Source organism: Triturus cristatus, chromosome 1_2 (assembly GCF_964204655.1).
Source record: "Triturus cristatus chromosome 1_2, aTriCri1.1, whole genome shotgun sequence".
NCBI lineage: Eukaryota > Metazoa > Chordata > Amphibia > Caudata > Salamandridae > Triturus > Triturus cristatus.
The window spans coordinates 1132685011-1132706476 of record NC_140580.1 but is presented as its reverse complement, the minus strand read 5'-3'; the positions used below and the strand labels follow the sequence as shown (position 1 = coordinate 1132706476).

Genomic DNA, 21466 nt, shown 5'->3' with positions numbered 1-21466 from the left:
TGTGTATAAAAGGGGACTGTGTACGCAAGTTCTGTGTGCTACTCCATGCAATACTGAAGAGTGTTGTGTGGATTGTAGGACCACCCTTAAGGGTTAATAAACGTTGTTTTTGTACTTTGCAGTTTCCGTGCCAACTTCCTTATAGATTCCGTTACAGGAGAGCGAACCCTTGTGCTTTGCGGGCCTAGCTGGGGCCTGTATTCATCAAGGGGGAAAAAAATGGGAGTTCCAGCCCCGCGGGCACCCAACAACCTCGCTGGGAACAAAAGCCAGCCAGGGAAGCCAGAAAGCAGAGGCAGGACACAAACCAGCGCCCACAGATGCAAAACATGGACCAAGAAGGAACAAAGCCCAAGAGCACCACCGCAGCAGCAGCCGCCAAAGGCAAAGCACCCAGGCGAGAACCACCAACAGGACAAAAAACCCCGGCCAGGCCAAACAAGCCCAGAACCCGTGGAAGAAAAAAGGACCCCAGGAAGCGCAAAGCCGCGAGGCCAGACGAGAAGGCCAAAGAGCCAACATCGGGGACCCAAAAAGAAGCAAACAGCATCAGACGCCCCCAGGAGAACTCCCATCCAGGCACCAAAGAGGGCCGACCCACAGCAACAGGAAGAGAGCAGACGATAACAGGAGCCGGCCGTGCGGCACGGCCGCATCCAGAAGAAAAACGACCTAGGCAAGGACAGCACCATCCAGCCAAAAAGTCAACAGGGGCGAATCTCGCAAACACCCCTGAGCACGAAGCAGGGGAGAAACCGCCCAGGAGAGCAACAAGAAGCCCCCCACAGGGCCGGGACAAATCCCAGAGAGGCCAAGGAACGGGCGACAGAAAACCTATCACCCGAAACACCAGTCCAAGAAAGAAAGTCCGAAGACCACAAGACAGGACCCCACCGGAGAGGAAGCCCAAAGCACCAGGACGAACCAGGTCACCAAACAACAAGGTACAAACCAGCCCCGACTCGGCCAACCACCCAGAGCAGAGGAGGCCAGACGCACACAGCGCAAGAAGGTCAAGGGGCCCGGAACGCCAAGTACGGGAAGACGGAGGACCCAACCAAACGGCAAGGCGCAGTACCACAAAGGCTGCAGCAGCCAACCCAATCACAGCAACGAAAGAGACCCGAGAGGGCGCCACAGAGAGGACGCAAAGGTCGCCAACATCACCGCCATCACAGGCAAATACGGAACGGAAACGGAAGCAAGGCAGGCACAAAAAAAGTCCAGAGACCATCAGGATGGGAAGGACTACCACCGGACAAACCGGGCAAGAATCGCCCGCCCATCAGGACCACAAACACTCGAAACATACCCCCGAGGATGGTCCCATCAAAAGCAGACAACCCCAACACGAACAGTCGGGGTGACACACAAAAAGAGCCCACAAAATGCACACGCCTGCAGAGGCGGGTGCCAAACCTCCGGCCCGACCAAGTCGCTGCTCCCCAGAGGCCAAAAGCACAACGGACTCGAGAAGGGCAGCCCAACAACCAGGGAAGAATGGAGCGGCCCGGCAGCGGGCACAGGCCCGGAACCGAGAGGAGACCACCCGGACAGCAGGCCGGAGCCGAGGAGAAGAACGACCCGGACAGGAGGCGGCGCAGCTGCCGGACGAGCCAGGGAGAAAGAAACGACGGGGAAGCCACGGACGGGGCCCCTGACAGGAAGAAAAAAAGGGCAAGCCCCCCCAGGAGCAGGAGGAGCGGCAAGAGCCGGCATGGAGATCACCTATAACAGTCCAGCAAAGAGCGGACAGGTGCCAGACGCCCGGCCCCAGATGCAGAAACCAACAGCATGGTGAAGGAGGACGCCCAACCATGAACCCACAGACATCGCCACACAACGGCGAGCAGGAGCCCACAGGACGGAAGGACGGCAGACCCAAAGCACGGAAAGGAAGAAAAAGCCAGGGACAACACAGGAAACATGAATCCAAGGCCCCGGAACAAACCCCCAGCGGGGCAGGAAACACAACCCCCAGGGCAAATGGACATCGCTCCGCCAGAGCATGAGCCACCAGGGACACAAGACCAACCAGAGAGCAAGAGCACCCAGGTCGGAACCAAACCCCAAGAGACCCCACACGGAGAACCAGGAAGGGACAAAGCCGCCAGGACAATGCGCCCGCCAGACGGGGACATAGCACCGAAAAGGCGGAAGGGATACCGAACTCGGCAAACAACAAGCCCAAGTAGGATCCGAGGGAGTTGGAGCCCACGGTAACAGGCCCAGGACATCCGACTGGAGGAAATACCATCGCCTACCCTGGAGACTGAGCCAACAGTGACAGTGCAAGACCAGGAATGGAACACCAAACCCCCAGATTAAGAGTCAAAGACCCTAACCATTAGTCCAGAGAGACCCTCCGCGAAGGAAGAGACAAAACTTGACAACAGAGCGACGGCACAAAACAAAACACGGTCCGAGACACCCATAGGTGAAAAAAACACGGACCACAGGCACGGCGGTACAAGGAAAACCCACCAGCCAAAAGAGGAAAGCAGACCCATGGAGAAACGGATACAAACAAAACCATGCAGCCGCCCCAGGGGAGCGCAATCGTGCGGCACCCGACAAGGGGCACTGATCCGGGCAAAACTCACCAGACGCTCGCCGTCAGGGTAAACGAGCCAGCACAGTACCACTAGGATCAGGGGAGCCGAGGCAAAACAGCAGTGCGCGACCTCTGGCCGCCTGGAACTGCGCGCGGCGCCCTGCAGCACACGCGGATATCCGCCCGGGAGCCGGAAGCAACAAAGGAAAACCCAATGGCAACGACCGGGATACAGCAAGGGGAGCCGAGAACCAACCTCACCGAAGGTGGTAGGGACACTCGTGGGTCACATGGACACGCGCCCGGCCGCGCACAGCAGCAAGCACCACGCAGCAAGCGATAGAAACAACAAGCACCAACACCGGGGCGCTCAAGACAAATCCAGTGCGCTTCACAAGAGCACCAGATCCATAACATACGGAGGCAGTCATTGTTGGCAGTCACGGGGAGAACAAGTGATTCGCTCAGAAACACATAACGTTGATCGACCCTCCCCAGACTCGAACCAGGTACCCTAGCTCGGAGTTAGACCACCACAGTACCCACCCTGCGAAGGACAAAACGAGGCGACCATCGCAGCCCGGCAACCCACCCTCGCAGGGAACAAAGTGGGAAGCCCATCGGGAGAAGGGCCCCACAGAGACAAAACAACACCGGGGACCCTCTACGACCACAGCCCACCAGAGCCCCCACACCCAGCACTCAGGAGGTAACAAAGGCGGGGGGTGGGAACAGAGGATGAGGTGACACCCTGGAGCCATCAGGATCGGGGAGACCCAGCAAGGAGAGCCCGCTAGAGCAGGGCTGGACAAACTCCCAGAGCCCCCAACCTGAAAACCGCTAGAGCAGAGCAGGCAAACTAAGGGGGCAAGGGAAGGGCACAAGGCGAGGGAAAACACCCATAGCAGGAGCCCGCTAGAGCAGGGCCTCGTCCCACGGGCCGTAAGACCGCTAGAGCAGGCCCAGGCCCCAACTTACCTGATGAAATGCACAGGAGAATCTGCAGCGCGGAACGAAAAAAACAGGCTGATGGGTTGGGCCGGCCCGCCTCTTATAGAGGTCATGGGTATACTGGGTCGGCCATATTGGGAAGGGATGGGAGGCATGGGAGGCTGACTTTTTTGCTTTGGAGGGTTCTGGTGTGGAGCTGAAGCTCACTTGTTATCATGTGGCGAGGAAGACTAACGAGGAGGGAATGCAGACAGGTGAGATATGGTTGCACGTGGCCTGCAAACTGAAAGATTCCTTCCAGAACTTTCACTCCATGAAGTGAAATTATCATACCGAGAAGATATGTGGACATTGTTACAACATTACCAACCAAAACAAAGTCAACATCCAAGTACATAATGAAACACTCAGAACATTTCGATTTTTTTAAGGTACCGCCATACCTCAAATATGACGGCAAAGCGTTTGAGAGTGGAAAGTTTGGTGTTCAACGGTGGCTCACAGCATACCATCATGCAAAATAACACAGCACTGTTTTAATCTATTGACCGGTGAGATGGTAGGTCAGTGAAATGATCAGTCCTCACCAACACATGGACTGGACGTCCATCTCCTGGCTCACTGGAGGATACCTGCTGCACTGCTCACTAGATACAAACCCTGGAAGATGCTGCAATGTGGACAAGCTGCACTGCTCACTAGATACAAACCCTGGAAGATGCTGCAATGTGGACACGCTGCACTGCTCACCAGATACAAACCCTGGAAGATGCTGCAATGTGTACATGCTGCACTGCTCACTAGATACAAACCCTGGAAGATGCTGCAATGTGGACATGCTGCACTGCTCACTAGATACAAACCCGGAAGATGCTGCAATGTGGACAAGCTGCACTGCTCACTAGATACAAACCCGGAAGATGCTGCAATGTGGACATGCTGCACTGATCACTAGATACAAACCCTGGAAGATGCTGCAATGTGGACATGCTGCACTGCTCACTAGATACAAACCCGGAAGATGCTGCAATGTGGACAAGCTGCACTGCTCACTAGATACAAACCCTGGAAGATGCTGCAATGTGGACATGCTGCACTGCTCACTAGATACAAACCCGGAAGATGCTGCAATGTGGACATGCTGCACTGCTCACTAGATACAAACCCGGAAGATGCTGCAATGTGGACATGCTGCACTGCTCACTAGATACAAACCCGGAAGATGCTGCAATGTGGACATGCTGCACTGCTCACTAGATACAAACCCTGGAAGATGCTGCAATGTGGACAAGCTGCACTGCTCACTAGATACAAACCCTGGAAGATGCTGCAATGTGGACAAGCTGCACTGCTCACTAGATACAAACCCTGCCAGTCTCAACTGATGTTGCGGCTCGGTCCGCGTGTATAGGTAGCAGCGGAACCCATGGTAAGAGCATGGATGTCATGACTACAGTAGCACATGCAGAATGCTCAGTATTACATAAATGTAGAGAGGCTTTGTGTGCACAGAAATGAGGAATAAATTGTGGAATTATGGCTGCCACAGATTTCTCCAGGAGAGAATTCGCCACTTCATGTGCAGCAGCCACAGCCTGAAAATTAATGGGTTTTCCCTGTGCAGTGGTTACAGCGTCACCACATTTCAAATACATTAATAATGTATTACTCTAAATGAAGTGAACGTGACAAATGTACAGTATGATGGTGGTTGTAAATCTGTAAGTACTGTAAACGGGGCTGTCTGCACTACACGTGGCACCATGAAGGTTCAAGCTCTACATACCCGCCAGGTCCTCCTTCGATGACACCAGCCGGGGAGAACTGTTCCCAGGCTCGATCCGCAAAGACAACCTGGAAGGCAAAGGATTGTGGACGTTACACACCACAACAAAACAAAGAAATGCATGCACAGGTTAATGTAGAAAACAAACCATTAAGATGCGTGTGTGTGAATATGGAGGGTCTTCCAACCTTCAAGTACACCTTATGGCCTGAGTAGTCCTTCTTCGCTTTCTACTGCTCCACTGCACATTAGCCCTTCCTTTATTTCCTTCCCAGTAGCTTCGCCCCTTTCCCTTCACAACTCCGCCTGAGATGCTTATTCAGTGTCCCTCCTTTCCTACTCCAGTAGAGGGCACCACAGACCACAGGTACCTTCCTGGGCATGCAAGAGTAGTGTCTGAAAGACTCGTGGCTTCTAGTCATCCAGAGAGTATGGGCGCTAAGGAACTATGTGTGCGGAACAACCCTGGTCCCAGTTCGTTAAAAAAAGTTTACATTTCTCTTTGAATGAACTTTTATGTTTTTTACAGTTTGCAAACATTCTAAGAAGAAATCCTGGTAAACTGTTCAAGCGCTATACTACTGGGCAAGTGATGTCACCTCTCTCCCTGGCTCCTATCTCCCCTATGCTCCTCCCCCAAATCCCCACCCCATCAGATCTGAGGGAGTTTAATAATTCTCCTTCCTATTAATTTACAAAGTTGGAACAGGAAAGATAGAAGTTTATGAATTCCACAAATGTACATTTTGGTGGGTGTTCACAAGCTCACAAAGCAACCACCACTTGTGATGCCCTCTCCCCACGCTTAGCAGGGGATTTGCTTCTACAGATTTCTACGCACTCTTTTTGGTGAAGTCTCCAGTAAAAAAAAAAAACAATTCTGCCTGTCAGGAATCCTTTAGTCAGTTGCTTTAGGTATTGCATGTTATGTTATGCAGATTTGTAGAGTGCACCATGACCCGGGAAGGTATAGGGTTCTGAGCAGGTTTGAGTTGAGCCACACCTGGGACTGGTCAAAACCCAGCTCTTCGTTATTTCCTTCCCTGAGTTACAATTGCAATATCATTTACCGGACTCATTTCTTCATGAATACCTTTTAATATCAACAGCTTTTCAATCCTATTTAACCTCTAATAATTTCCCTTCAGTTTCTCCCTCACTTATTGCATCCACACCGTTATATAGTATCTCTCAGGAACATAGGCCTCAGGCTGCTCATATTTATAAGATGTTATCGCCTGTTACTGAACGTCCTAAATCCCACACAGAATTAGTCTGGGAAACAGACTTATGTTTGTCGCTTTCTATCTCTTCTTGGGATAAATTATGCTCCAAGTTATTTAAAACTTCGATTGCCGCTCGTATTACTCAGTCCCTATACTTTATTTATAGTAGAGCTGTTATTACTCCTGTTAGTATATCCAAGTTTTCCCCTACTTCCTCGTCCCTTTGCTGGTCCTGTTCTGAGTACACTGGGACTCTAATTCATCAACTGTATGATTGTTCTAATGTATTGAAGTCTTGGCAATCTCTTTGGTCTAAATGTATGAAAATATTTCAATGTAATATTCCATTATCAATGCAAAATGTTTTTCTAGGTTCATCCTCGCCTGCTGTTTGTTGTTTGATCTTTTTATTGCTCTAGCACTTAAAGTGATTTTGTCCTGCTGGAAAGATAGTTCTAAATTATCATCTTTAACCTGGTGGAACTATATTTGTGATGAGCACAGAATTGCTAATGCCTCTTCTCTTACTCTTTCTCAGAAAATTAAATAAGACCTTCTCTGGTTACCCTTTACTTCTTATCTTTCTACATAGGCACCTGCGCTTTAATTTCTACCTTTTTACTATTCTTCTATTTGCATGCGCATTTGCGTGAAGAAGTTACCGTCCAGCAAGAAGAGGGAGCCCCGGGACGCCGCACTGAAGTTAAGGTGGTTTATTTACCTTTAACCTTCTTTAAATTATTTGAAAATGAGGGAGGGCGGGAGGCGGGCGGCGCGTAGTGGGGGCTACGCGGAGCGCGCGAGTGTGCGTAGATTTTGCTACACTACGCGCTGCTTCACGTAGCCCCACTACGCCCACTACGCCCAGGCTTACTGTAAACTCAATAAAAATGATTAAACAAAAAAAAAAAAGAAACAGGTCTTCAGCTTCTTGCAGGATTCAAGAAGTAGGGAGGAGACTCTTGTGTGGCCAGATGTGGTTTTTTTTGCATGCGTGGGATGTGTGCAATTAGGAACCTGGACGAGCGGAGGTGTCTGGAAGGTTTGTGAAAACAGATGCGATTGTTTGTGTTGCGTTGGACCAGCGTTGTATAGTGCCTTGAAAGTGTAGGCAAGGAGTTTGAATTATGCTCGGTTGTGTATGGGGAACCAGTGCAGGTCCTTCAGATGTCGTGTGATGTGAGTGTGGTATGGGAGCATGAGAGTGATACTGGCTGCAGGGTTCTGAATGGTCTGCAGCCTTCTGGTGAGTTTTTTGTTGATCCCGGCATTGAGGGTGTTCCCGTAGTCCAGCTTGCTTGTGGCCAGGGCTTGCATGACAGTTTTCCGGGTGCTGATTGGCAGCCATTTGAAAATCTTCGTCAGCATCTTCAGGGTATGGAAGCGTGAGGTGATGATGGTGTGGACTGCGGCATACATGTCAAGTTTACTGTTAATGTTGATCCAGAGGTTCTTTTTGTGTGGGTGGTGGGGGTGGGTGTTGCTCCTAGCTCTGTTGACTGCCAGGTGGAGTCCTACTGTGAAAGGCTCTTCCCAAAGATCACAATTTAGGTCTTGTTGGTGTTCAGCTTCAGACAGTTGATCTTCACCTAGTGGGTGATTTCAGTCATGCAGGCATTGAACTTGATACGGGTACTGGGCGTCTTGTCTGTGAGGGAGAGAATGAGTTGAGTGTCGTTAGCATATGAGAGGATGTTGATGTTGTACGAGTAGTAGATACTGCCTAGAGGGATCACGTCTGTGTTGAAGAGGGTTAGGCTCGGTGACAGGGCTTGATTTGTGCCAGTGTTTTTCCGGTGCTTGGCACCAGTGCTTGTGACAGCCTGACACAAGGTGGTGCTGTTTGGCTCATCTAGAGATGACCACAACGACAGTTAAATATTTATTCAATATACAGTGACAATGCCTATTGCCTGCTGCCCAAGCCATGCTTATAGCTTTGGGGGGTTGAAGTAGTTCGGATTTGTCACAATTGTAGGAGTGTAATGGTTAGTAGTCTTATTGTTACCATCATTGGCAGCATGGCAGGGGCAATTTGTGGTGCAAGATGCAGTGGCGTCCCCAAGAGAGCCCTAGCACTTATTCTTTTACAAATTAAGCACTGCTCAGAGAGGATCCTTTCGGAGCTCTGTAGATGAGGTCGCAAACATCCGAGTTGTACGATGGCAGGCAGTTTGACTGGGTCCCTCTGGTCTGGAAGGAGGAGATCCACAGGAGTGCATGTTCTTGGATTTGTGTAGACGTTGGATAAGGATGTATGGGTGACTGTGTCAAACACTTTGGAGAGGTGCAGGTGGATAAGGGCAGCCATGTCTCTTCTGTCCAGAGTCATGCGGATGTCATTCATGGCACCAATGAGGGCAGTGTCCATGCTGTGGTTAGGCTTGAAAGGTGACGTGGAATTGGTGGACGTTGAGTTTTTCGGTGAAATATCTGCTGATGATTTTCTCTAGGACCTTGGCCGGGAATGGTAGCAGGGAGATAAGTCACTAGATTGAGGTATTTCCAGTCATAATTGAAAATTCATGTCAGAAAAAAATATATTTGTGACCACTGTGTGGCACCCTGAGCCCCAACATGGTTTTTAGGTCTTGCGTGAGCCAGCGTATTCGCTGACTCAAGCGAGACATTTAGTCTGTGGGCTTCAGAAATTCGACCACAAGCTTTTGCTGGCCTACACCATGCGGTTACGCGCACAGTAACGCGCATTCCTCTCATCACTCGATCAGGCGCCATCTGGCTTTCCTCTTGCTTGCTCTCCCAAGTGCGCGCTTCAACGCTCTTCCCCCTCCCCCACCACAGAGCGCGTCTCTTATTGTAAGGGGCTCGGGTCGCGTCGCTATGTCCAGCTGTCCCCGTCCATCTCCTCTGCTTCCTTTGATGCCCCTGTTTGACTTGCACTCTGCTGGCGGTATTGTGAGGGCCACAAATGCTTAACTCTGCAGCAGTTCACTATTTCGCCGTAAATTGCCTTTGCAGTTCTATATTGTGCACACTCACAAAGGTATTGGTGTGCTTTACATGCAGATTAAACAAGCTCCTTCAACCATGCAGACGCGGCGTTGCCCGTTGCCTAGGTTTACAGCTCTCATTGGCAAAAGGAACTCTTCCGGGCCTTTAACCTATTCCTGGCTCAATACAGTCAGCCCGCTATGCAACAGGCTCATTGCGGTGCCTATGCCTTTAAGGGAAACCTCCAGCCCGACCTCTTCCTGGCTTCGTAGGCAGGCCCCAGGGGTGACGCTCGCTCTTCTTTGACTACGCTCACGTCAGACGCTCACCACTCACTGCTCATCTCCCAGCTCAATGTTGCCGGGTCCCTTTTTGAAGACTGCTTTTTGTTTTGCTAATCTGCACTTTCCCATGCCTTATAAGAAAACAAGTATATTTAAACGTCAATCAACCACATTTTCACATTTTCATAAGCAATAAAAATGTCTGTCCAAACAGAGGATACCCTCCAGCCCCTAAAGCACTCGAATGTAAACACGGCCTCTATTATATGACACACCGCAGAAGTTATACTAGTGTGATCAGGTCCTGGATGTTCACAGCCATGAAGAGTACGTGAGCAACTGTAGCGCACAACTGCAGATTCACTGAGAAACGGTGCCCCCCCCCAACATGAGCGCGTTTGCTTCCGATAGACAGCCCAGGCAAGTCATTAACTAACAACTGCTGTCAGATCTGTTTGATGCGTCACACGCAGAATGTTCGACGTGTCAAAATGAAAATAAACCTCAGCCTCTCCCCCCACAACGGAGAGCTTCAACAAGTTATGATCCCAAAAGCACAGACCATGGAACAGAATCCTCAGAATCAAGGAGGTTACCAGCTGCGTGCAGGGCACAAACACCTGGCAGTTACCTAGAAATGTCCAAAACAACACAGTGCGGGCATACGTTTTACGGCAGCTTACTCGTGCACACTACCTTACAAAGACTTCTGAACACGAAGCACCGAAAATACATGCTTTATCTGCTGACAAAGACAGTGATTGGAGCACAGGCAGGCACATTTCATCTAGAAAGGCAAATAATTACACAGCCCAATCGGTTACAACATAAGAAAATAATAACATAACCTGGCGTTTGTGTAACTGCGTGCACGCACTGAAATAACCCCTTGCAAGAGGTGAGCTGTGAAGCTCCAGGCTAGTGCCTACCACCGGCTAGTGCGTGCTTGGGGAAGATGAACGCGCACGAACCAGGGTTTTGACGTGCGCGTGACAACCTTTGTCTGTTGACTGAAATGACAGTCTAAACAGAGATACAAGCATTAACAATGCAATGGTCTCGGCATTGTTAAAGTTAGAGCTATTGGCATTGCTCATGACACTCTCAAATGCGAGACCTATTGCACTTGCACCCACACACACAAAGCCACCCACACACAGAGAGCCACCCATTACACCAGCTTTAGTGCTCGTCAGAAACAGTCACATGTGAGAACACTGCCAGCAAACATGACACACGCAGTTAAAAAAAATAAAACTGCAATGTACGCTCCCCATCTTTTATAGGGCCCCCAGATAACTGTACTGTAAAAGGTTGTTCTCATGCAGCACTTGCTAACATTCCTTAAGTATTGAAGCGCATCCCAGTCTTTTGGAATCAGGTTTCTCTGTCCTAGCCAGCCCCGTGCATTCATCTCCTCCATCCCAACCTCTAGTCCTGCAGCTTCTTCCTATCAAAGTATGACCATGGAGAAAGGCTTCTGTTCTTCCGGAGAAACTGTCAAGTCCTGAGTATCCCAATGCCAATGTACTTGTATTCAACTCTCACCATGTACTTGTATCTAGGTCCCGTGGTGCCCCCACTCCAAGGTCTCTGCACAGAACATCCCCAGCTTTCGCACCGGTATCTGCGAAACCATCCCCTTAATCTCAGTGGTTCTTTCCCACTCCCGGCCCCGTACCTGTATGAGACTTCGAGTTTGCACCTCGCCCTCTTTTCTACCTGTCTTCCATTTACAAAATTTGTGCGGGCTTCAGCTACGCAAGCGCAGAAGGAAGGATATACTACGAAGGCGTGTTAACGGTCTGTCGTATGAACACACAGAATATGCGCATGCGTGCTCGTAAGGTGGAAAGCTAACTACGGCCATCTTTGTTCGGCCTTCAACTGGCACGCATCAGTGACAGAGATATGGAAAGAGAGAAGAGACTAACATCTACCTGTATACAATATGTGTTGCGCAAGAAGTGGTTTACCCTACACTAGAAATTATCTGGTTCTGAGCTCCGATGCACCGGCAAGCAGCAGTTTTAGATTCGCAGCAAACTACGTTTTTCAGGAAAAAATGGCTCAATAATGTGCACCTACTTTTGCAAGGTTTTATCAAGCAGCATCTGAAGCATCATCAGCTTCCCGACACCGGCAGTGTGCGAACGCAGCCCTCTTCTCCTTCACTTTTCTATTCGGACCAAACACTGCATTCTAAATTGTGAAATTGAAATCACATTTTAAGATAATTTAAAAACACACTTATCTAAATTAGCAGATAATCGACGGAGTGTGTACATTTGAGGAAGCCAGTGTGGAGCGGGACTGACTAGCTGAGGCTTGTTTAGATAATTCAATGATGTAATCGGGTAGGGAATACAGGGTGATAGGTTTTTGTTTTCGAAAATCCGCAAGATTGCAATAACAACCGCGGCGAGCGAGCCCAGCTGCCAGTCATTGAGGGAATCGCCCTGAACACCACCGCCTTTCTCCGAGGTCAAGCAGAAATGCCTCGGAGAAACGCAGCGGCATTTTCAGATTCGGGGGCGTGTTTTTCTTTCTCTCCTCTTGCCATTGGCTGGAATGTTTACATTCCAGAGGAGAGAAAGAAAGTAAAAAACACGCCCCCGAATCCGAAAAAGATGGGGCTTGTTTGGAGAGACAAAGCTCTTCTCCAATGGCTGACCAGCATTTAAGAGGCCAGCCAATGGAGAAGAGGGGAGAAGAGGGGCGGGTTCAAGCCCCTCTTCTGAAAACGTTAAATCTCGCGAGCGAGACTGCGCAAGCGCAGCCTTCGCTAGCCGAGACCTAAAAAGGACTTTTCTGGTTCTCTCGGATTTTGCTGATGTGCGTAAACGCAGGTTAGATGAGTTTACGTTACATAAAGAAGTATATAAAGTGTTAGAATCCCCTGATATCTCTGTGTATGTCTGTTTTCTCCTGTTCTTTCATTCATGCCTTCTCCATTTGCCCTCTGCCGAATCTCTTCTTTTATCGTGTTTAACTCGCCTGTTATCTGTCACCTTCTTCTCTCTTTGGGATTTACACTGTTCATCTTCTCTACACCTCTTTCTTTTATCGTGTTTAACTCGCCTGTTATCTGTCACCTTCTTCTCTCTTTGGGATTTACACTGTTCATCTTCTCTACACCTCTTTCTATCTTATCTCATCATTTTATTTTTCCTTTCGTCTATTATTTCCTTTACGTGTTTTACTGCTACTCTCTTTTCTCTGCGCTTCGTTTTCTGCCCGCTCCCCCGCCCTTTTCACTTCCCTCTTTGACAAGCACTTTTCCCGCCTCCGCGCCTTCCCTCCTCAGCCCGTGAGCTGCCCCGGGCTCCCGCCTCTGGCAGATCTTATCTTTGGGCCTGTGCACCTCAATAGAGAAAACCCAACTTTAAAAGCAGGACTTCAGGGAGGCTGACATAATGTAGTCAACAATCCACCCCGCCCCCCGCACTGTTAGCCTTTTGAAGAAACCTCGGTGACATCTGAATCCATTACAGGGAGATGTTAATGTTAATTGCTTATTGGCCTTTACCAGGACAGTGAAGATTTGTATTATATCGGGGGTCTTTTGCTGTTTGCCTGAGTCAGTCACTACTCACTGCACCCTACCTCACTCACGGATCGGTCTTCACTCACTGATATACCCCTTGCTTGCACGTACATGCCAACTATTCTAAAATGGAAGCTTTAACAAACAAGCATTGGCATAGCCAATAGGCCTCGCCTTTGGGACCTTATAAGTGTTTAACCATGCAACAGTGTATGTTGTTGCACCAAGGATCTTGTGCTGCATAACTAAATACTTATAAGGTCCCAAAAGCGAGACCTATTGGCTATGCCAATGCTTATTTTTATATTTGCAAGACACAAAGGAGACCATTGGCAAATAAAACCAGCCTGCTTTTGATCAGCTTCCTTTCCGGGTCGGAAGCGCGACTGCGATCAGGGACAAAGTAACACAACTAGTGTAAATAAGCGCATGGATTGCCGAGGTCAGGATGCTTAAGGGTGGTACAGTCGTACTGGTAGCAGAAGGCTCCCTTCCCCTCCTGCTATTGCTGCATTCATCCATCCTCGTACACAGTTACTCACCCATTCACCCTTCCAAGCATGCATTAGTAGTAATTGAACAACAATAAGCAATGGAAAGATGGCCAGTCACCATTGTGAAGTGCCCTCCACTGCGCGGGAACACGTTGGCATTTTTTTTGCCAGTTTTTGAGCTGTAAACCATTTTTTTTTTTATCTGAAGATTTTGCAACAGATGATGGATTATATGGAAACTGTGGCCCTAATGCGGATAATGTTGCGGCTGCAGAATCCTATAATTCCAGTGGCCTCACAAACACCAATATCCACTCACTCACATAATCCCTCCATTCAGTGACGTTCTCACAGTATTACCCTAAACAAACTCGCACATAAACTGGGGTGACCACACGTCCTGGATTCCCCTGGACGGTCCTGGTTTTCAGAGGACTGTCCCAGCCAACCAACGCTTTATCTAATTTTAAACTTGAAAGCAGAATTGAAAGGTATGCAGGGCGTCACATGACATCTTTTTGTTGCAGGCAGCACAGAAGGAGGCCAGCTGCCTGCTCCCATCAGAGGGGAGACAGCGTGGGAGGCAGAGGGGCACAGGCTGGAGGTCCTGCCATAGCGAATACTACATTGACAAAGCCTTGTTTGCCTTTGAATGACTGCATTTGCATCCTACCTCCTACTGCGCTGTCCGAAAGAAAAAGATTAATTACAGTAGTAATTTCAGACAATACCGTTTTGCAGGGTGATATTATCCTGCAATATATATATATATATATTTATAAGGCTGTGACAGGCCAGATATATACCTTGATCACTGTCAGCCAGTAGTCCTTCTTCTATGCCTGACCTGTTCCAGTTTTTACTTCTCAGAATCTGGGCACCCTAACATAAAGGTCTCCATCAGTTACTATTAGCAGCACTTTCACTGATAACAAAACGGACCAATTGGCTTTACCAAAGCTTGTGACCAATGCACGCAGTTGGTAAACTGGCAACGTAGGAAGCCTCACAAGTCCGTAACAGTGGGCCACCGCCAGCCGCGGTCTGTGCAGGTAACCGCGGTGGGGCAGAGTAAGGGGGGATTTCGAGGCAGGATGCATAGGAAAAAGTAAATAAATAATTAATTTTCCCTCGGCATCGCCCCTCGAAATCCCCCCTTACATGGCCTCACCACGGTTACCTGCACGGACCGCGGCTGGTCACAGCTGAGGTAGCCTCTATTCTGAGGTACTTAGGGACGGTGCGCCTGAGGAGGCTGCTTTCATCAAGCGTTTGACGGTGACGGTGGCCTGGTGACGCGCGGCCTTGATGCGCACAAGGCCCCTCCCCCGCGCATTCTCCGGGAGCAGGGCTTCTTGTTTTGGGAAAGCAGCTGCACAGCAGGGAGCCTTTGAACTCCCCAGCGGGGTGCTCACATCTCCTCTCATGCATAACTAATGTGAACAGCTAATGTCAAACCGCATTAAAAAGCAAAAACCGGAGGACACTGAAGGCCTTCATTCAAACTATCTACTCAGAATGCAAGTGCTGGAGAAATGAGCGAAGACGGGCTCGGCCGGCACAAAGAGGGCTGTGGGGAGGCAGGGGGAAGCCAACCCCCGGTGAACTTTCACATTTATGGAACAAGGATCTACTAAAAGGCGAACCCACTGCAGGTCACAGCACTTGGGCTCAGCGCCAGGGGAGTGTACCAGCCTTCGGTGCAGTGCTTCCCAAACTTTTTAGAACCACGACCCAATTTTTTAGAAAGACAAACTTTTGGGACTTACCTACCTTTAACGGACATGAGGTGGGTGTTTTTTATGTAACTAAAGCATCGTGTGGCAGTGCAATCATTTACATTCTCATTGAAATGGTCACTAAATGTGTATGGGCACGCAGTTTTACTGATTAAACTATATAGCACACAAATGATGATGTGTGGAAATTGGGTTTCAATTAATATTTATTATTTGTGCTTCACCAAGTAAAGTGTCTTGTTTAGCTCTGACCCTATAAAATCTTTGTTTCCATCTCACTTCCGAATTACACAAAAAGTGCTTAATGTTTGCTTTTCTAACTGATGAATGTGTGCAGTCAGGGCCAGCTTTAGTACTGGTGGCGCCCTGTGCGAAACGTTTATTTGGTGCCCCCCATCGCCCCCCAATGACCACCTCGCCACGTATTCCCTCACTCAGCATTTGACAATGCCCCCCAAGTCTCCATAACCACTGTCTCTTAGATTCATTTATTTTTATAGCGCCACTCATACCAGTTTAAAGTGTCAGACAACTTTACATCACACGTACGTTGCACGGAGACAATCATACCTATGTAAATCAGTTTATAGGAAATGCTACATATGACAGAGGCCTACAAGGTGTAGGGGTGACATGGCATCCATACTGGTAGGCAGTATAGGATAAGAGTCCTTAGTCTGGAAAAGCACAAATTCAGAATTTAAAATGTAACACCATTGTCAAGGGTTTTCTTTAATGATAAGAAACTATTTATACCCAAATGTCCCCTTTTGGCAATATTAGGATAAGGAAAGACTGGGCAAAAAACATGTAGCTGTGATATATTGCTTGTAGTTGACAGTTAATAGCCCACTGCTCTATATTACGATTTTAACTTTTAAACTGCAGGTAACATAAGAATCTCTGTGTCAAAAGCGATAACCCATGGCCCTATGTATAGTGCATGCACTTTGTGATCTGAATGGGACGCCCTTCTGCGCCATGATGAGTCAAAACTGAATCTACCAGACAAAGCTCCATCAGTCTCCAGGAAGAACATTGATCGCCGGAGTTCTGGTGACATTTTTATTGATGCTTAGAAATTGCTGGGACAAGGAACATGGCATCTGGTGTTTATAAAACAATAAACATGGCGCCCCCACCCCAAGACAGCGCCCGGTGCGGTGGCACCGATCGCACCGCCCTACAGCCGGCCCTGTGAGCAGTTCATTTACAGGAAGTTACATTTTGTTGTGTATCATGACAGTCTTTCCTTTCACGCTTCATGTACCCCAGCAAGATTGTGTCATATTTCACTTTACTTTTCCTTCTCTGACTGCAGAGTGGAGTTTTAAACACCAGTCCCATGTTAAAAATCATAAGCAGTAGAAGACATAGCCGGACCTTTGACCTCTGTCTTTGAAGCTCAGCAAATGTGACAACAAATAAAGAATTTAACCCCTTGCATGCGCATGACGGAACCACGTCGTCATGAGCCACGGGCGGCGTGTGCTCATGACGGCGTGGTTCCGTCATGCTGCGGCCGCTCTGCCCACGCGTCATTGATTCCCCGCCTGTGCGGGCGAAATAACGAGTGGGCGGCGTCGTGACGGAACCACTCCGTCATGAGCACAGCTCGCCCGTGACTCATAACGGCATGGTTCCGTCACGAGCATGGCGGCGCCGCACTCACCCCACACTCCCCCAGCGCCGCGGCGGAATTTGCGCCGCCGCGAAGGGGTTAAAGGCATCTTTATTTTTTGTTTGGACTTTCGTGCCCCACCAAAAATCAGCTTTCAACCAATCAGCGAATCAGGACCCACAGTTTAGGAAGCACTACTTGAATGAATGGTCATGACGTTGATAAAATGTCATAAATGCTTCTTGCACTTCATCCTTTGAAATGAAGGAAATATGTACATTAGGTTTTCCCTAAAATGGACTGGCCTTGTCCTAGTAAATAGATACATTTGATAGTGGCCCAGCGCGCCACTTCCTTTATGGCTAGGTAAACGCTATACAAATATACCACATACATGCACACATCTATACACCCCCAAGCCATATCCAGTCCTGCAGGCAGTGCTTAATTTGAGCCGGTCGTTTACTGTGCTCGGCACTGGCACTTAATTGTCAACACCACGACTTATAACAGCTGCCACATGGTGGCGCTGTTTGAGTGATTCAGACATAAGCAGAACAGTTGTTTTATTAATTCAATATATATATATGTGTTTTTTAAAACAACTGATACCGCTTCTCAAGCCATTCTTATAGCTTTTGGAGCCACAAACAGTCTAAACGGTCACACTTGTAGCAGTGTGATGATTAGTGGTTGTGCAGGTACTGTGATGGCTGCGCTGACGGGGCAATGGGTGGTGCAAGCCGCGGTGACCTCCTGACAAGTGACCTGGCACTTATGTTTTTTTTTACAAATTAAGCACTGCCTACAGGGCTTGCAATTTTGCTGTAACTAAAAGGATGTACACATTCAGTCTCCGATCTTGCGATTATTCGACTGAGCGAATACTTGGACTGAATATCCAGGAATCATGTTCTGGGTAAGTTTGTGGCTGAATGTGAGTGGACCAGGGGCTTGGGCATTCGAGCACCGTCCATTCACAAATGCAGATGGACCCATGGCTCTATGCTTTACTTTTGAATCACTTACATAGCCTGGGCAAGTTGAAGGCATGACCCTGCCACCAGAGCCCCCCTGCATGCCCAGTATTTGGGGGGGGGGTTCATTAAGCAGGAATGAATGTCTTGATCTCTTCATCGGTGTTCTAGATAGTGCAGCACCCCCGGAGCCTCACCACACTACCACCACCCTGGCTGCTCATCGCTGCAAGCCTTGCCCTGGCATTGCCACCCTGGTCGAACTCAATGTCTGTCTGCCAACACCTTGGAACCAAAAGAGGTCAGGAGTTTTGTGATTTCTAAGCCACTCATTTGCATGTTGATGTCACTATTATAGATGAGCTAGCGGGAACTTTGTTCAGCTATTGCTCTCTCAGTCACAGGACAAAGAAATCATATCAGAGGAAGCGACTGTGTGGCATCTGACCCAAATTGACAAACATTGGCAAAACCAACAGGTCAGATTTTATAGTCTTGCAGAAATCTTGTTTACATGCCCACAGCATCATTTCTTTTGGGCACATACACAACACTGTCAAACGCACATTGCTGATACACACAATCGTTGTGGTTGTGGAAGTGATGGTATTGTGCAGGGCCCTAAGAACTCTGCATTACAGTGGCACACCCGACGATTGTGAATATCGGGGACGGTGTTAACCTCACATTCTAGGCGATAGTGTCCCTAGAGAAAAGATTCAGAAAAGCATTTCGAAATACAGTAAATAAGAAAGGACTGGATCAGAAAGGGACTGCGAGATTGAAAATGAGAACACCTAGAAGGTTTATTAAAAAATGTAAAAGATATCATTCAGACAGCAAAAAGTTGTTGAAATCTAAAAAAAGGTGCAATTCAGAAAATAGTTAAATGCAGACACAGCAGCAAACAAACTATTAAATTACGGAGAAGTCATTTGTCATAAAGGCTATCAAAAGCAGGTCAAACTCAGAGAAATGCTAAGTTTCAAGTCTGCAGCCAAATAAACAAGAAATGGGACAGCATTCCTAGGAGAGGCAAAAAGAATGTCTCTCTCCCAAATTCAAGGGATTAAATGAAGGTGAATGACAGGAGTTGCAAAGTCAGCAGAGCATGATCATTGCTCCAACAAATCACATTGTAACATTTTAAAAGGGCACATAACCCCCATCACCTTAGCACTAACCCACTACATGAATATTGATTCTCCCCTTCTGACCTATTATTGTGTGCAAGTGTTAGAAAAAACGAGTTAAATAAACAACAGAGAACCACTGTGAATGCATGCAGCACAGTGCACAGGAGGAAGGCCCTTGGATATTGTGGCAAAAGGGCTTCCTCTTGCGTGCTCTTCGAGAACAGTGACCACCGTGGAAATCTACAGAAAGCCCTCAGATAGATCAGAACACACGAGTCCCATAATAACAAACACACATACACACAACATGATGCACGCCAACAGTACAAGCCAATATTGCCCACTGTGCAGTGCGCAAACAGTGCCGTTGGCAAAGTCCTATGGTTAATCCACCCAGGCACAAAACTGCACTCAGCACATATTAAAACACCCTGAGATGACTCAGGGAAAAGTTTAGGGTTCCAGTGAAATTGGTCATCCATCAACCCAGGAGGAACCTTCCAAGCCTAGTCGAATCACACCCAAGAGACATAAAATATTAATCTGCGCCTGTAGCCAATGGTGCCCAATCATTACGCAACAAACACAGCAATCCTTTCTAATTCGGCCTGCAGACAACGATAAAATATAAAATGCAGAACCAGAAGTAAATCACCTTACAATCTATGGTGACCACTTCACTCAATTGTCATCATAGACATTGTTTCAAGTTGTGAGTTTTAATCCCACAAATCACGGGTATCAAGTGTGTTAGCCCAATTAACCAATTGGAAGTTAACTTATATTACACAGAGGAAATTTGGGATCCTGAGAAATGTTACAGTAGAGCAAAGTGGAAGTGCTGCAAAATTAGGTAAGTGGAGAACATTGCTATGACTGGGGGATAGAGTTTCTCCAATCAATGGCTTGTGCTCAGGATAAATCTAGCACCTTAGCCACCACCTCCGCAGAACATTCCTGGACCTGGGAAGACTCCATCTTAAGAGGAAGACCCAGGACGAAGAATCCTGACTTCTAACGGAAGAAGAGGACTCACACAAGGACTCAAAGACCCAAGGTCGCCTGAATCCTGCTGGCACTCAGCGGCTGGATCTGCTCTCCAAAGCTCAAATGGTTGACTTCCAGTTTACCTGCTTCAATTACACAAAAAGCAGGACTTCCGGCTCCAAGAAGGGTCAGCTAACTAATGATGGCTAGACCTGCAAGAACCCTGCCTGTAGAAAACCCTATTGTCCAGAAGTCTGCCCTGAGGAACTAAGGGCTGCAGGACTGACCTAGAGAAGCTTTTCCCAGCAGTTGGAAACTAAGTCAAAAGGTACAACCTTTGACCAGATCTGCCGGCTTGTTGAACCTAACCTCTGCTCCATTTCAGTCTGCCTGAAATTGTGCCCAGGTCCCGTCCCCCACAAACTGTTTTTTTTCCATAGTGCTTGACATTTCAAGGCACTTTTTGCCTTAAAAAAATCTTATCTCAGGTTCCCCATAACCAACTTTGATTAACCTGGTGCCTTTGTGCTCATTACATGTTTCCCTATATTTTACTAAATTGGTTCAGGAAATTTATTGTGTTAGGTTCTATACTTTGCAATTGTTGGTACTGGCTAAACCTTTGTATACACTTCTCTGGGGATTCACTGCTGCTTGTGCGATAGATGACAGGGGTTAAGCAGAGATTCTCTCACATGTTTTGACCTAACCAGAGGGGGATTATTGAGTTGGTAGAGGTGCCACCCTTCCAAGATCAAAAACCCTATTTCTGACATTAGAACACCCATTATGCATGTGTGTGCCACATTAGGGCCAGGAGTGGAAACAGGGCCTTCGTTAGAGGTGGGCGATCCACTGATGGCTTGAGCGAGGCTTAGCTCGGGCTCCTGTTAGAACCTCAAGCCTATAACGAGCTGAGCCTACAAGTAGCTTCTGCCTGCCACCCTACCTCTACCCGGAGTGTGACATTGCAGCAGAGCTGCCGACTTTGGAACTGGGGGAGCAGGTTCGAGTTTCGGCATAAGCTCACCTTACTGTAATTCTGGGCAAATCACTTAAATTCCCCATGCCTTTAAAAAATGATTATGAGCTGTAACTGGTATTCTTAGTGCAGTGCTATAATGTGACGTATTAATGTCGTAGCTTCCACATTTCAAAACACAATTTTGAAGAGACGTATATTACGCGATGTTTGTTATACGATTTACATAG

General features: G+C 48.1%; 1 protein-coding gene across 2 annotated transcripts in view; it reads right to left on the bottom strand.

Moving 5' to 3' along the window:
• The window catches only part of RALGPS1 (Ral GEF with PH domain and SH3 binding motif 1), a 1694135-nt gene that overhangs the window by 345972 nt on the left and 1326697 nt on the right, over window positions 1-21466 (bottom strand). For both annotated transcript variants that reach the window (XM_085613823.1, XM_085613822.1), the window contains exon 12: window positions 5292-5359. In XM_085613823.1, coding sequence (XP_085469949.1) covers window positions 5292-5359 — 68 coding nt within the window. The remainder of the gene's footprint in view (window positions 1-5291; window positions 5360-21466) is intronic.